The following is a 17,041-nucleotide window of genomic DNA, read 5'->3' as shown; positions in this document are numbered from 1 at the left end:
GACGAGAGCGAGCCTGATCCGGTTTCAGGAGGGTTTCCAGTGTCGCCCTCCGCATTCTGATGCACAAAGGGTGATTAAGCTTTTTAAACTCGGGCCAAAGTCCAGCTAATGACGGGTAAACAGGATCCTCTTTGCTCCGAGTGCCGCCTCAGCACCGAAACCTCACCAAACATCATCTATCTGTGTCCCCACATACAATATCGGTTTGATTTAGACGAATCGTGATGTTGATGTTGATGTTGAACATTTTCTATGATTTAAAAGTTTGCATTTTTTGCTTTGGTTCTCATGACAAATAGCCTATACAGTTACATTCATAGATATTATATACAGGACATGAACGGAGGTCATTCTGCCCCATTCTTACAGGGCCATGTGGTCTGTGTAATTAACATGGTGCACCATCTTGCTCCTCCGATAGAGCCTGTTCCTAAAAAGGGCAAAAAGCCGGGAAAGTCCGCCCCTGTGAGGCAGGCAGAGCAGCAACAAGTCTCCACAGTTTTGTTTGAGCCTGTCAATCCACGCTCAAGGCTTAAAGTGCATGTGACACATTATGCTGCATTCAGACCACATGCTTCTCGGGCTTCAAAATCGCCCTGGCCGCGCTTCAGCTCAGTGCGTTCGTAGCCATCTTGGATGCAGCTCTTACCTGAAAACTACAGTTATTTGGAGGCTAGTCTCCCTCTTTGCTCCTGCCATGTCCTATGGATCTTTAACCTCTTAAAATACCTGAGCCCATATAGGACCCGCTGTTATGGTCCGGGCATTTGGATGTGTGACACAAGGGGGCGCCCTTCCAACCTTCTCAGTGTAAATGTGAATTGACTTTCTTCAGAGTGAGACTTTCGGTCAGACACCATGAGTGACAGTAACATGACGCTAATGTACTGTGGCCTTTACTTTATGTAAAACGGCTGAGGCCTCATTGCTCTTCATTCACAGACCGACAGGTGAAGAAGGAAGTCATGGAGATTCTGCTTTGGATACAACTTTATAAACGCGCTGTAAAGTCTAAAACTAAAGTATGTAGTAAATCAAATAAAAAGTAAATAATAATTACACTTACTAAAGAAATTCACAACATTTATGCAAATAATGGTTAAATGGTTGTTATCCATAAATATTATCTGATGGAGAGTCATGTTTATCCCGGTTCCTCTGAGTCGTGGTGGGTCATGGTGGACCATGACAGATGTGGACAGGACTGTGGTAGATCTACTTTTACTTTGGAGAAAACAGTTACTATAGTAACCTGTGTCAAACCTCATGAGCTTCTTCTGTAACATGAGACAAACATGACTTTACAGCAGATACAGTTGACAAGATTTGTTTCCTCATTTATATCATAAACAATGGGTTTTCACACTTGCACTCTTTTATTCTTAAATCCAGCAGAAGTATGAAAGATCTGTCTAATGCAGATTCACCGTGACTTCCTTCTTCACCTGTCGGTCCATGACTGACTGAAGTGCCAGGTCGCCTGAGACTTTTTGTTCAAAATAAAGATCACACTTGTAGCGTCATGTTTTAGCGTCATGTTACTGCCACTCACGGTGTCTGACCTACAGTGTAACTCTGAAGCCAATCAGATCACAGAGACTCAGAGTGGGCGGGGCTCAAATGTGACCAAACGCCAAGATCCAAGCCCTGAGACAAAAACAAATATTTCAGTGCTTTAACAGGTTAACTATAGCCTACACCCATGGTCTACGCAGGATCTGCCCATATCCTGCTCATGTCCAGCCCATGCGGTTGAAGGGACATTGGTGGCAAGTGGCTATAGGCTAGGTCAACCCGGTTAGCTTGTTACAATCGCCTACAGCTCATTGTTGATAAAAAGTTGTCAAGCCCAGCTCAATGTGTGATCATCATCAAGGCGGCTCTGTAGCTAGGGCTTAATTGACTTTATTCGTGCATATTTGCTCGTTTTCACATCGTTTGGAACTTTAGCTTGTAGCATTAGCTTTTTGGGAATGCTCTGTGCATCATCAAGGCCTAAGCACATGCCCAGCGCAGATCCAGCCACTCAAATACTTTTTTTAAAATCCTGGGCCGGCATAGGATCTGCCCCGGTGGCTCAGCTACAACGGACGTCACTGTTGGGGAAAGCTCCTGATCGGTCGACGCTCGCGAATTTCTACAAAAAGTCCAACAATTCCAACTCTAGCGTCGGCCGCTTTCGAGGCCCCCCATGCATTTTTACCGGGTCCAGACCGGGTTTGGTCTGAACCCGGCATTAGACACAATTGACACAATTGTTGCGTAAACATAAGTAACACAGTTATACGTAAGCTAAAGATTGTTCCCAGCTTTCTTTAGTTAAGCCAATTTTGTGATGTTTATAGTTTCACTTCCTTATTGGACACCGACAGGAAGTGACATATATATAGAGGCCAACAATATTAAACTCTTGCCATATCAACCATGTTAAGTCAATGGGAAATGAGTCAAAACTGCTATGAACTTTACTTCATTTCTTCATTAAAATTGTGGCTTCACTGAAATAAAATGATACTTATGCAACTTATTCTTTAAATAAGTCTTATTTTTGAAATAGATTAAAACCGGTCATATGCACTTTAAACATTTTAATTCCAAATAACACAAAACAGCGTGATGAAAAATACAACAATGTTTTTGGGAGGTGTAAAGTCTCCATTGTTTCGTTCATTGCTTTGAACCCACTTCCACACATGAGACGTTCCTCGTGTCCCGACTTGAACAGTTCCCCTTTTACGACTGGGACAAACCAGCCAAAACAAGGGATAAAAGGGACGGATCTGGACTCAACCAGGACTAAACCGGGACTAAACTCTAGTCCAAGGTAAGGCAGAAGTACCAGAGTGAAGCGTGCTGGTGTGAGTGAGTGACTGACCTCTCTTGATGTGGGTGAGTTGTCTCTGGGCCTCATCTCTCTCCTCTGTCAGTCTGCTGCACTGCAAACACAGGGGAAATCAGCGTCAACTATGTTTCATTCATCATCTTTCCTCCACTACGCTCCAGCCTTTACAGCTCTCCTCAGTCTGTCGAGCCTGGGATTGTAGCGCTGCAAAGATTTCCTGAGATTTCCTGGCACGTTCCATAATAATAAAGTAGAAATCTTTCCTTTGGGACATGATTTGATGAGACATTCTTGAGTCCTCTCACGGGAATCACAATTTTTCACTCTTTTTAGCTGTTTTCCGGCAGACTATAAACATGTTTTTATCACACACAAAAAACGTCAAGCCAAAATCAGATCCATGTGAATGTTTTGTTTTCACATTTGCTCAGTACAAACGAAAAACACAAAGATGTTTAATAAAGCATGGCCACCGTACTACGCTGGAACGAATGGCAAGATTTCATGTATTTTTAGTTATTTTGTTTTTGCATGACTTTGGTAAATGTGACTGACCTTATGTCATATCTGGGAAGAAAAATGTTTTATCTGATACATAGACTTTAGCTCCATTTGTTCATGGAGGTTCCTCAGTCAAACACTTGAAAAAACTGAGAAAACATTTTTCTCTGTATCAGCGTCACTTATTGACAACCTTCACTAGGACTGTAAACTTTGCACCTCGATGTTCGACTTTTTATAGTCTGCTCTAATTTTTTTTCTTCTATTTTCTTCTTATTTCCTTATTGTGATAATTCCGCCCCTTAAGAATTTGGCTTTTCCTTTTTGTTCATAAGACGCCTCTTTTTTCTACTGTTTAACTGTTGGCACATTGTCTATTTTCACAACCTGAGTGATCTTACTGAATGCCGAATGTATCGAGTGAATTACTCCGTTGTGAGATCAATAAAGGATAATAATAAATCTTATCTCATCCTGAAATAATTCAGTTCTATTCATATCAAACATAACATTTGTTTCCTACTTTAAAACAGTATTTTAAAACATCTGAAAAACATGGCTCAGATCAGAGGAACAGTGTCAAAACCAGACTTAGAGAGACTTATCCATGTGTTTGTCTCCAGCAGGTTAGACGACTGTAACGTCTGCTCACTGGCCGCAAGAACCAGGTAATACGACCATATTAGTCCAGTGCTCCGGTCTCTGCGCTGGCTTCCCGTCATTCAGAGAATAGAATTTAAAACAGCTCTGCTTGTTACAAGTCTTTTCATGGTTTAGCACCAAAGTCCATCTCTGACATGTTACAGCCGTTTGAACCATCTCCGGCCCAGAGAACTTCAGGGAGGGGCCTCCTGGACATGCTCAGGAATTTGTGCTCTACAAGTCTGTTGGAGTCCCCTGCTATTGAGGTTAGCCTCGCTGGCCAGTCACAAGATGGCCGCCATGTTTGCGAGCCCCGTGTCCGATATAGAGTTTTATTAAATACCTTTGCAAACGACGACATTCGCTGCTAACGATAGCATATGTAGCAGGAAGCTAATGTATCTTCCAGGTTAGCATTGTCCGTTTTTTCAGTATTTATGGGCTGTTAAACCACTTTGCTCCTCTCCATGTCTATAAATCTTTATTGAGTAGAAAAACAAATCCATAATTCAACATTTGTTAAAGTTATGTTGGTGAAAAGGGAGAAAGTTTGTTGTTTTCCCCCTTTGGCTGCTCCCAACACGACCATATATGGGCGACTCCAAAGATGCCTCGGTGAAAAAGTAACACTGGATCTTATATCATTGCAGAAGCTTCTTATTGAAAGTAAGAATTAAAGGGGCTAGATGCAAGTTGGCCATTTTATACTCACTACTGCCACCTCAGGTCATACGTGTAACTGCACCGTCTATATTAAGCTCGTGCATGACGGCAATTCGGACTCGAAGTAACACGTTTTTTTGGAACATGTAGGGGCAGGAAAATACATAATTTTAACATGTTTAAACTCTGTGTTGTCCCTTTAAGCTCAAGGCGGTGGTTTTCCGAGTCCAGCGTCTCCGACTCACACCCTTCTCCTCAGACGGATTCGTGACGACAGACAGTGCAGGTTTTCACACTCAGGCTCTGACGTCGCTGCAGCAACACGAGCCGCACTAAAGAGTCTGGAAACAACCGGGAGGAAGATGGGCCTGAATCCAGAGGTAAATCCAGTCAAAACAGCTGCGAAAACTCAATATAACTGCACATATTTGATAATCCCAACATTAACCAGACACAGGGACGGTGCCGTGACTTACAGTCAGTAATTGTGTGTGATTATTGCAAATGTTTTAATGAGTGGGAACTGGATTGCAGGCATGTTTATATTTGAAAATCTTTAAGTAATAGTGCTTTTTTTGTCACATTTTTGTCATTTTTTCATCCATTTTTGGTCATTTTTTGGTCACATTTTTGTCATTTTTTTGTCAAGTTTTTATCACATTTTTGGATCTTTTTTTGTCACATTTTTTGTCATTTTTTGTCACATTTTTTGTCAATTTTTTTGTCAAATCTTTGCATTTTTTTTCATATTTTGTCACATTTTTGTATTTTTTTGTCATATTTTGTCACATTTTTGTATTTTTTTGTCATATTTTGTCACATTTTTGTGTTTTTTTGTCACATTTTGTCACATTTTGGTATTTTTTTGTCACATTTTGTCATATTTTGTCACATTTTTGTATTTTTTTGTCACATTTTGTCATTTTTTGGTCACATTTTTGTCATTTTTTTGTCAAGTTTTTATCACATTTTTGGATCTTTTTTTGTCACATTTTTTGTCATTTTTTGTCACATTTTTTGTCAAATTTTTTGTCAAATTTTTGCATTTTTTTTCATATTTTGTCACATTTTTGTATTTTTTTGTCATATTTTGTCACATTTTTGTATTTTTTTGTCATATTTTGTCACATTTTTGTATTTTTTTGTCACATTTTGTCATTTTGTCACATTTTTGTATTTTTTTGTCACATTTTGTCATTTTTTGGTCACATTTTTGTCATTTTTTTGTCAAGTTTTTATCACATTTTTGGATCTTTTTTTGTCAAATTTTTTGTCATTTTTTGTCACATTTTTTGTCAAATTTTTTGTCAAATTTTTGCATTTTTTTTCATATTTTGTCACATTTTTGTATTTTTTTGTCATATTTTGTCACATTTTTGTATTTTTTTGTCATATTTTGTCACATTTTTGTATTTTTTTGTCATATTTAGTCACATTTTTGTATTTTTTTGTCACATTTTGTCACATTTTTGTATTTTTTTGTCATATTTTGTCACATTTTTGTATTTTTTTGTCATATTTTGTCACATTTTTGTATTTTTTTGTCACATTTTGTCACATTTTTGTATTTTTTTGTCACATTTTGTCATATTTTGTCACATTTTTGTATTTTTTTGTCACATTTTGTCACATTTTTGTATTTTTTTGTCACATTTTGTCATATTTTGTCACATTTTTGTATTTTTTTGTCATATTTAGTCACATTTTTGTATTTTTTTGTCACATTTTTGTATTTTTTTGTCATATTTTGTCATATTTTGTCACATTTTTGTATTTTTTTGTCATATTTAGTCACATTTTTGTATTTTTTTGTCACATTTTTGTATTTTTTGTCACATTTTGTCATATTTTGTCACATTTTTGTATTTTTTTGTCATATTTAGTCACATTTTTGTATTTTTTTGTCACATTTTTGTATTTTTTGTCACATTTTGTCATATTTTGTCACATTTTTGTATTTTTTTTGTCATATTTTGTCACATTTTTGTATTTTTTTGTCACATTTTGTCATATTTTGTCACATTTTTGTATTTTTTTGTCACATTTTGTCATATTTTGTCACATTTTTGTATTTTTATGTCACATTTTGTCATATTTTGTCACATTTTTGTATTTTTTTGTCATATTTTGTCATATTTTGTCACATTTTTGTATTTTTTTTGTCATATTTTGTCACATTTTGCCACGGCCGGGAGGAAGATGGACCTGAATCCAGAGGTAAATCCAGTCAAAACAGCTGCGAAAACTCAATATAACTGCACATATTTGTTATTCCCACATTAACCACACACAGGGACGGTGCCGTGACTCAGAATCTATTTAGATGCTGATAAATGATTCATGAATGATTAGAAATGCTGTGTAAATTATTAATTAAGCGTTTACCAAAGTGTGACGAATACTTACAGTCAGTCATCGTGTGTAGTTATTGCAAATGTTTTAATGAGTGGGAGCTGGATTGCAGGCGTGTTTACATTTGAAAATCTTTGGCTTTTTTTCTATCAATCTGTTCCGGATTGTTGAATAATGTGTAGAGACATGAGCATTTCACAGATTTACTGGTTAATGTGTTGGGAAATGTGTGTTTTATAAGAGAGTGAGACGGAGGAGAGTGTCTGAGTCTAAACCCGGCGACCTCTGAGTGTGAAGAGGATCGAAGCTGACAGAGCGAGAGAGGGAGGGAGAGGAGGGGGAGAGAAACAGTGAGATGGATGAATATACTGTAGTACGAGAGAGGAAGAGCTGAGAGGGTCAGAGGGAGAGGGAGAGAAAAATACTTGTATATATTATGCTATTTTCCAGCACAATGGACGAAGACGAGGCAGTTTTACTTGTGGAGCAGAGTTACACTTAAGGAAATCAATCCATAAAAGGTGGATCAATAAAATCCTGAATCGACTGCATTCAAAGAAGAGAGAGCAGATAAAATACTTTTGTTATGAACTTTAGTTAAAACTGTGGTGAGAGAGAATCATTGCACTACAAAGAGTCATCTAAAAATGGGTTTATTTTGCTTTAAATAAGATAATCTGCCATTGGAACAAGTATTTTTTGACATGAAACAAGAAAAAAGATCTTATTGTGCTTAAAATTAAACAATATATATAATTTTGCCTGAAATACATGGGTGAAACTTGGAGAATGTTGTTCATTTATTCTTGTAGTTCAACTTAAACTGTGAAACTAATATATGATATAGACTCATTACAGGCAAAGTGAGATATTTCAAGCCTTTGTTCTAATCTTAATGAGGCGGTGGCTCAGTGGTTAGCGCTCGTGCTTCACAGCTAGAAGGTCCCGGGTTCGATTTCCGCCTGGGCCCATGTTCTCCCTGTGTCTGTGTAGGTTTCCTCTGGGTACTCCGGTTTCCCCTACCACTAAAAACATGCACAATAGGCCAGGATGAGATGCATGAGACCCATGTATGTTCATTAACATGCACTGTCCCGACCAAATAAACCAATGAATAAATGACTATGGCTATGGCTATGGTCCATTTTCAAAATATCATAATTTTATACGATTTTTAATGTGGGTTTTTTCCAAGCTGAGCCATAATAATCAAAATACATGATGTCACTTTGCATGTAATGAATGTATTATATATTAGTTTCACATTTTAGGATGAATAACAGAAATTAATACACTTTTCTAATTTCAAAGTTTCACCTGTATGTGTTTGTTCTTATGATAAACGGCAAACTTATCAAACCATTGGCAAATTTCATCACTTCATAAATAGATATTAGAGTCAAATATTCTGAATTCCATCAAGACACTGAATGACTTTTTGCAGTGTGTGTTAGCACTTGTGCCTCACAGCCGGACGGGGCCTTTCTCAGTGTTTACATGTTCTCCCCGTGTCTGTTTCCTCTGGTTTCCCCGACCACTAAAAACATGTACAATAGCCCTGAATGGTTGAGAATGTGAGGGAGTGGTTGGTGGTGGTCGGAGCAGCCGATGGTGCAGATTGGCAGCCTCCTGTCCGTCAGCCACCAGTGAATGAATGATGACGACAGTGCAGCGCTTTGAGAAACTTGGCAACACAGGCTTGTAAAGTGCAATACAAGTGTAAGGCGTTACTGTCAGGGCTCGAGCAGCCGTTACAGTCGAACCTGCCAGAGACATTAGACGCTGTTCCTTTAACCTCTTAACTCCTGCCTGAACCGAGAGGATCTTTTTCCTCACGTTATCAGATTTTTTTTCCATCATTTTTTTGTTGGGTATTCAACTCATTTTTTTTAACTTTGTTGCCATTTTTTTGTTATTTTTTCCTCACATTTTTGTCTCTTTTTTTTCATTCTTTTGTCAATTTTTTGATTTTTTTTGTCAAATTTTAATCACATTTTTGTCGTTTTTTCATAAATTTTTTATCACATTTTTGTCACATTTTTGTATTTTTTTGTCACATTTTTGTATTTTTTTCGTACATTTTTTGTTTTGTTTTTTGTTACATTTTTTGTAATTTTTCGTCAATTTTTTGTCATTTTTTCGTCATATTTTTGTCAATTTTTTGTCATTTCTTGTCGCATTTTTGTCACATTTTTGTATTTTTTTGTCATATTTTGTCATTTTTTTGTCATTTTCTTTGTCACATTTTTTCGTCCATTTTTTGTCCATTTCTTGTGACATTTTTGTGACATTTTTGCCACTTTTTCATCCATTTTTCGGCACTTTTTTGTCAATGTTTTCTCACTTTTTAGTCACATTTCCATCATTGTTTTCGTCTCAGTTTTGTTGCTATTTTCACACCTTTTTTCCAGAAGCTTTTGGACTGGGGGTAAAGCCAAACTGGAGAAAATGTGCTCGGTTTAGGTGGGAGTTAAGGGGTTAATCTGGCCAATGTTTTAAAATGGTAAAAAGCTGCTGATTTTACTTATGTAATATGGCTGTTCCTTCAGTTTTACACTCGTATCTTCATGTACTCCTGAACCTGTAGTAAACATAGTAAGTATAGAGTCAGAGTATTTCCCCGGGACGTCCTGCCGCTGTTACTGCAGATTAAAGAGCTCTCAGTGATTCTGCTAATCCCAGGTCTGCACCACATCGACTGTTTCTCCAAAAGAACATTACACTGTCCTTCAAACCAGAGCTACGACTGGAATCCAAACGATAGTAGAGCTAATTACATTTACTCAATCAATCCTCAGAAAGTCCAGAGCAACACACATGTACGGTTATAATAATAATTAGTTTTACAATCAGTTTACTCTCCAATAATCTGTTCAAATGTAACTGGGGATGGATTTAAATGTCTGCACTCTGATTCTTAGCACTGTGGGTGAGAATTACAGAAGTACATTTACTTAACCTCTTAACCCCCGCCTTCACCAAGTGCATTTTCTCCAGTTTAGCTTCACCCAAATCTACAAGTTTACAGCCTTAAAGGGGCTAGATGCAAGTTTGCCATTTTATACTCACTACTGCCACCTCTGGTCATACGTGTAACTGCAGCTTCTATATTAAGCTCGTGCATGACGGCACTTCAGACCCGAATTAACAACTTTTTAGTGACAGTGCTGGATTTTAGAGGCAGTTGTGGTGAACAGGTCATTCTACACATTAGGACATGGCTGGAACATGTAGGGGGAGGAAAATACTTAATCTTAACATTTTTAAACCCCATATAGTCCCTTTAAGGCCAGTGTAACGCCTCATTTGAAAGGTAAGACCTACAAAACTCATCCAAACTGAACTTTTTTCCTTGCATTGTCTTTGTCGCAACCTTTTTGACTCTTTTTTCGTCACTTTTCTGTTACTCTTTTGTGGCTTTTTTGTTGCTGTGTTGCCGTACTGAGGGTAAATATTTTTTAAATTTTGTTTCTGAAGCCGCAAAAGCACTTACTTAAACAGATTTGTACTTTCTACTTCGAAAACTTGAGACTAAAACACTAATGAAAATGAAAAGTAAAGAGCAACAAAACATGAAAAAAGTGGCAAAAATGGGACAAAAAAGCTTGAAAAATGGGACAAAAAAATGAGAAAAATTGGGACAAAAAAGTGAGAAAAATGAGACGAAAAAATTAGAAAAATGGGACAAAAAAATTAGAAAAATGGGCCAAAAAAGTGAGAAAAATGGGACAAAAAAGTGAGAAAAATTGGTCTTAGCTTTCAAATGAGGTGTTACGCTGGCCTACGCTTTTCCTTTTGTTGGAGTAATATTTGACCAGTAGTACATGTACTTTTACTCAAGTCATGAAACCAAGTACTTTGACCACCTCTGTGTATCTAATTGGAGTATAAGCTTTACATTTACTGCCAGATTATAATAAGAAAAAGGTCCTGCATGAGATTTAGAAAAAAGAAAAAAAGAGATGAGGAAGGAGGGCGCACCTGCAGTAAAGTCTGTGTGCAGAGGAGACACTGAGGAGACGCAGAGGAACGAGTACACAGCTTGTACTTTGTGCAGATGGCTTTACTGTGAGTACTTTTACTTGAGTACAGATGTGAACAGAAGGCAGAGAGCGTCGGTGAAAGTGGGTCAGTGGGTGAGAGTGAGGTAATTAACTCTGTCCACATGTCGCTCCTGCTGTTTCCACTGTTTGTCCACAGAAGCACAGACGACTGAGAGCCGCTGTGACGAGTAAATATGAACGAGGTGAAAGTACAAATACACGTTACAGATCAGGAACTGAAGATGTGAAGATCAGGAACTGAAGATGTGAAGATCAGGTACTGAAGATGTGAGGAGGTTTTGTCTAGTTTTCCTCTTCATCATCGCCTCTACAGATACAGATACTGTCAGCTCTGTAAACCACACAAGCTGCAATAAAGATGAAATATATTGTAGACCAGTTTGCTGCAGTTAAACCCTGTTAACCCCCGCCGTAACTGAGGGCATTCTTCAGTTTGGCTTTACTCAAATCTAAAGGTGTTGAAAAAAGTGTCAACATAGCAACAAAAATGAGACTAAAACACTGATGAAAATGAAAAGTAAAGAGCGACAAAACGTGAAAAAAGTGGCAAAAATGGGTCAAAAAAGTGAGAAAAATGGGACAAAAAAGTGAGAAAAATGGGACACAAAAATGAGAAAAATGGGACGAAAAAGTGAGAAAAATGGGACAAAAAAATGAGAAAAATGAGACAAAAAAGTGAGAAAAATGGGACAAAAAAGTGAGAAAAATGGGACGAAAAAATGAGAAAAATGGGACAAAAAAGTGACAAAAAATATGTCAAAAAAGTGAGAAAAATGGGACGAAAAAGTGACAAAAATGGATCGAAAAAGTGAGAAAAATGGGACGAAAAAGTGACAAAAATGGGTCAAAAAAGTGAGAAAAATGGGACGAAAAAATGAGAAAAATGGGACGAAAAAGTGACAAAAATGGGTCGAAAAAGTGAGAAAAATGGGACGAAAAAGTGACAAAAAATATGTCAAAAAAGTGAGAAAAATAGGACGAAAAAATGAGAAAAATGGGCCGAAAAAGTGAGAAAAATGGGTCGAAAAAGTGAGAAAAATGGGACGAAAAAATGAGAAAAATGGGATGAAAAAGTGACAAAAATGTGTGACAAAATTGCAGCAAAAATGGACAAAAAGCAAAGAAAATTTGGCAAAAATGAAACAAAATAAACAATAGCCAAATGTTTTTAAAAAAGCGACAACAACGTGGAGACAATGCAAGGTTAAAGATCAGTTTAGATATGTTTTGTTGGTCTTAGATTTCAAATGAGGTGTTACACTGGCCTAGGTAAACTGTCAGATTAGGTTTGGTTAAGGTGGATTTTGATGAATTGCAGAGCCCCACGCCCGACTGTGAACCACTTCCCTCCTAAACAAACAGCAACAAACCGTCCTGCAATTACGCTGGACTTCAGACACCGGTGACCTTTTTGACCCAAGGACCGAATAAAGTTCATGTGATCGTTAGTAACGTGAAATGTCCAGAGAAAGTCCGGTGAAGAAGACGGATTCCTCAAACACGCAGGACTGAAACAAAAGGCGATATTGTAACATGTTTAAAATAATGCCAAACTATGGATTTATAAAAATATGGTTCCTTTCATTCACAAACAGAACAAATCCCAGCCCCATACGTCTCCATTAATCCCGTCACAAAGGCTGAATGGAGCATGTGGCGGGGCATCTGGAGGGCCCAACAGTAAAGCCACTTTTGGCGATTGGGTCCCGTTCCCAGTGGGGCTCGTATAAAAGACTGAGATGATTTCAAAGTGAAGGCAGGACGTCCCGCTGGGGTCCAACTCCCACTGTTTAAGTGAAAAATAAGAGTGATGTAGAAGGACAGAGGGACAGGAAAAGATTCAAGCTTTTTACAAACCCTTAGCCTTGACATTTTTGTAGTTTAACGTTAAATGAAGTATGTGACAAGAAAATACCCTTTGGTTTGATCAAATTAGCCTGGTGCATCCATCCATCCATCCATTTTCTTCCGCTTTATCCGGGGCCGGGTCGCGGGGGCAGCAGCCTCAGCAGAGATGCCCAAACTTCCCGATCCACACACACCTCCTCCAGCTGTTCTGGGGGGACCCCGAGGCGACACCAGGCCAGCTCGGAGACATAGTCCCACCACCGTGTCCTGGGTCTTCCACGAGGCCTTGTCCCACTAGGACATGCCTGGAACACCTCCCGCGGGAGGCGACCAGGAGGCATCCGGAACAGATGCCCGAGCCACCTCAGCTGCTCCTTTCGACGTGAAGGAGCAGCGACTCTACTCCGAGCTCCTCCCGGGTAATTGAGCTCCTCACCCGATCTCGGAGGGTGCGCCCAGCCACCCTGCGAAGGAAACTCATTTCGGCCGTTTGTATTTGTGATCTCGTCCTTTCGGTCATGACCCAAATCTCATGACCATAGGTGAGGGTGGGAACGTAGATCGATCGGTAAATCGAGAGCTTTGCCCCGACTCAGCTCCCTCTTCACCACGACAGACCGATACAGCGACCGCATCACTGCTGACGCCGCACCGATCCGTCTGTCGATCTCACGCTCCATCCGTCCCTCACTGAGAACAAGACCCCGAGATACTTGAACTCCTCCACTTGAGGTAAGGACTCCCCACCGACCTGGAGAGGGGAAACCACCATTTTCCGGTGGAGAACCATGGCCTCAGATTTGGAGGTGCTGATCCTCATCCCGGCCGCTACACACTCGGCTGCAAACCGCCCCAGAGCAGCTGAAGGTCCTGGCTTGATGAAGCCAACAGAACAACATCGTCCGCAAACAGCAGAGATGAGACTCTGAGGCTCCCAAACCGGACACCCTCCGGCCCCTGGCTGCGCCTAGAAATTCTGTCCATAAAAGTAATGAACAGAACCGGTGACAAAGGGCAGCCCTGGCGGAGACCAACACGCACCGGGAACAGGTCTGACTTACTGCCCTGCTGCGGTCATACAGGGAACGGACAGCCCTTAGCAGAGGGCCCCGGACCCCATACTCCCGGAGCACCCCCCACAGGGCACCACGAGGGACGCGGTCGAACGCCTTCTCCAGATCCACAAAACACATGTGGACTGGTTGGGCGAACTCCCACGAACCCTCGAGCACCCGACGGAGGGTATAGAGTTGGTCCAGTGTGCCACGACCAGGACGAAAACCGCATTGTTCCTCCTGGATCCAAGGTTCGACTATCGGCCGGATCCTCCTCTCCAGCACCCTGGAGTAGACCTTACTGGGGAGGCTAAGGCTTTACAGAGGAAAGCCTGGTGCTGTTACACTAAATACCAGCTAACATGAAAGAAAAACATGCTAATTAGGGCTGTGCAATTAATCAAATTTCAATCAATCAATCAATTAAATTCAATCAATTTCAATTATTGCACTAAACAACTACAAAATTAGCATAATCACAAAAATACGTTTTTGTTTTTTTTTGCAAAGCAGACTTGCATTATTTTATGGCTCTGGGATTATTTTCCCTTCGCATTTCACGTGCCATGGCTCACGCTTTTGCCTGACACAAAAACAAACGGCGCTGTGTGATGATGTCATCAAGCCGCGCCGCTCAGTTTACTTGCGCAGGTGTGAGGGCTGGCCAGCAGGGGGCGGGTGTGAAACAGAGACCTCTCCTTAATCGAGGCAAACTTGAAATCATTTGTACTTTTATGACTGTTCAGAAAACAGAAAATATCAGCATAGTTTTTTTCTATTAATAAATATATAAATAAAAAAAGACTTTTTTTTTAAAGGCAGCAAACAATCGTTTGAATAATCGTGATTTCAATTATGACTAAAATAATCGTGATTTTTTTTTTTTTTAATCGGCTAAGCCCCGCCCCCTTGTATGGCACTGTCTTTTTCTATGGTTAAAATTATAAAGCACAGATGAACATAAAGCAAAGAGTGTTGTTGAAACAAAACAACTCAAGGTATGTTTGTGATGAGGAGGCAACAATAAAACATGACTAAAAGCTCAAAAACACAAATATGACACAGGCTCTTTAGCGCGTGAGGAAAACTGAAATATGAACCGTTCATCTATGATACAGGAATCCCATTCATGTCCAACATTCTCTGGACAATTTGGAAAAGTTATATTTGTACACTGTCCTTGTCACAGTGGAAGGTTGGCGCCCTCTGCAGGCGCTTTGAACAACTGCATTTTGTAACATCTTTAGTCCAGGGGGTAGTTTTTCTCCAGTCAAGTATACATACATGTATTCAGAAAACCAAAGCTCTGAAAATAGCACAGGACTCCACCCTTCACTTTGTAGTTCGGTTACTCCAGTAAAATAACTAGTCTTAACACAACAGCTTCAACACTTAAGCTGACAACCATCATTGTATTTGCTTTGTGCTACATTACAGATCCTAAATGCAACATTCGTCTGCTTAAACACTCTTTTCTTCTTGCCTCCTCGTCAGATCCAGGCTATAAATCGCCATGAGATTTCCTAAATAATGCACATTCAGTCTCCCATTCTCACAGCACATGGACATCGCTTCATTTAAACCGATTAACGCCAAAAAAATAGCACTTATTCAAAAATCATCCAACATATTTCCTTTACAGCAAAACCCCCAACGTTGCATACGCTCAAAAAGACGAGGAAAGCGATACAAATTTAGGGAGGGGTCCTGCTTCGAGATAGATGCTGCTCTGAAAGCCGGCCGGCGACTCAACCCCATCCAAGTGCCCTACTTTTACCCGAGCGAACGCGTCATTCGCGCCGCTAATAATCTCCGAACCGCCTTTTACGCGCGACCCGGGTACCGTTGTTCATTCCGCTTTTGTGCAGTTTTTTTCCCGATTCCCCATCGCGGTCTCACCTCGGTCTGCGCGTCCTTCCCCTCCGCGCATCCCTCCATCGGCGCGGACGGCGAGCAGGGAAGCATCTCCAAGCCCCACAAAAAAAAAAACAGTGTCCCCGGATAGTGGTTGGTGGGGTTTCTTTACGCACGGACACAGGCTCGTTGTTTGAGGAAAGGGGTGGACGCTTTAGGCTAATAAACTGAAGCAGGTCCGGGCGCACATGTCAGACTATGGAGAGGTTTGGCTGTGCGCGCGTCACTCCCTCCTTCCCCCTCCCTCCTCCTTCCGCTCAGCATCATCTGGAGCCCGGGACCCTCCCCCCCTCCCTTCGAAACGTGGACCACATCGCCATAAAACGCGCAAGTAACGAGGGGCCATTGTGGAAAGGCGGCGATGTCAAGGCGCAGCAATGTGGATCAATATTTGAACGCACTTTCTTTTGTGGCTCGATTGGCGCGTCTTCTATGAGCCCACAAAACAGCCCACACAAAAGAAAAGCCCTTTTTTTTAAATTATTATTATAGGCAGGCTTTAATAAACCATTGTGGGAGGCAAGTAGTTCTAAAGCTACTGGCAGTTTGGGCAAAAACACATAGGCCAAACATTGTCCATTAAAGAATCATGAGCCGATTGACAAAACTGATTTAAGATCTTTCCCTTTTTTTTTAATGATTCATTTTCTAAGACAATCCAGTCGTTGTAGCCGACCTGACGTGGTTATTTGGCCGAGTCATTGGCTCTGGCTCTTCAATTACCATCATAATAGACCCAGCTGCAGCGTCAATAAAGAGAAAAGATCAGATGCGGGTCATGGCGATTTAGTGGGAAACAGTGACACCTAGCGGGGGATGTTTTAAGTAAGTAAGTAAGTAAGTAAGTAATGTTTATTTATATAGCACCTTTCACAGACAAAAGTCACAAAGTGCTTCACAAAAATACAAAATATAAATACAAAGTACATGTACATTGACAGTCACAGAAAACGTGGTCATAAAACAACCCCTATTCCACTGGAATTTAAAATGCTTTCTGAAACAAGTAGGTTTTCAGGTTACTCTTAAAAACATCGTTACCTAACATTCTGAAATTGGTAAATATTCCAATTGCAGAAGTATAGTCTGTGCAATGGCTTTTACTTCTACTTCTACGACCACTATTACTAACAGGTATTCGACGGAAGTGCCAAATTTGT

General features: G+C 40.0%; 1 protein-coding gene across 1 annotated transcript in view; it reads right to left on the bottom strand.

Moving 5' to 3' along the window:
* shtn3 (shootin 3) overlaps positions 1-16,010 on the bottom strand; it is a 50,498-nt gene extending 34,488 nt beyond the window's left edge. Inside the window, exons 1-2 of the mRNA XM_079582359.1 lie at positions 15,867-16,010; positions 2,876-2,936 (exon numbers count right to left, since the gene is read on the bottom strand). Coding sequence (XP_079438485.1) covers positions 2,876-2,936; positions 15,867-15,932 — 127 coding nt within the window. The 5' untranslated portion in view covers positions 15,933-16,010. The remainder of the gene's footprint in view (positions 1-2,875; positions 2,937-15,866) is intronic.
* Positions 16,011-17,041: the final 1,031 nt, after the last annotated feature.

This window comes from Gobius niger (genome assembly GCF_951799975.1).
Source record: "Gobius niger genome assembly, chromosome: 24".
Classification (NCBI taxonomy): Eukaryota; Metazoa; Chordata; class Actinopteri; order Gobiiformes; family Gobiidae; genus Gobius; species Gobius niger.
The sequence above is the reverse complement of the archived record's forward strand: the minus strand, read 5'-3'. Positions and strand labels throughout refer to the sequence as shown.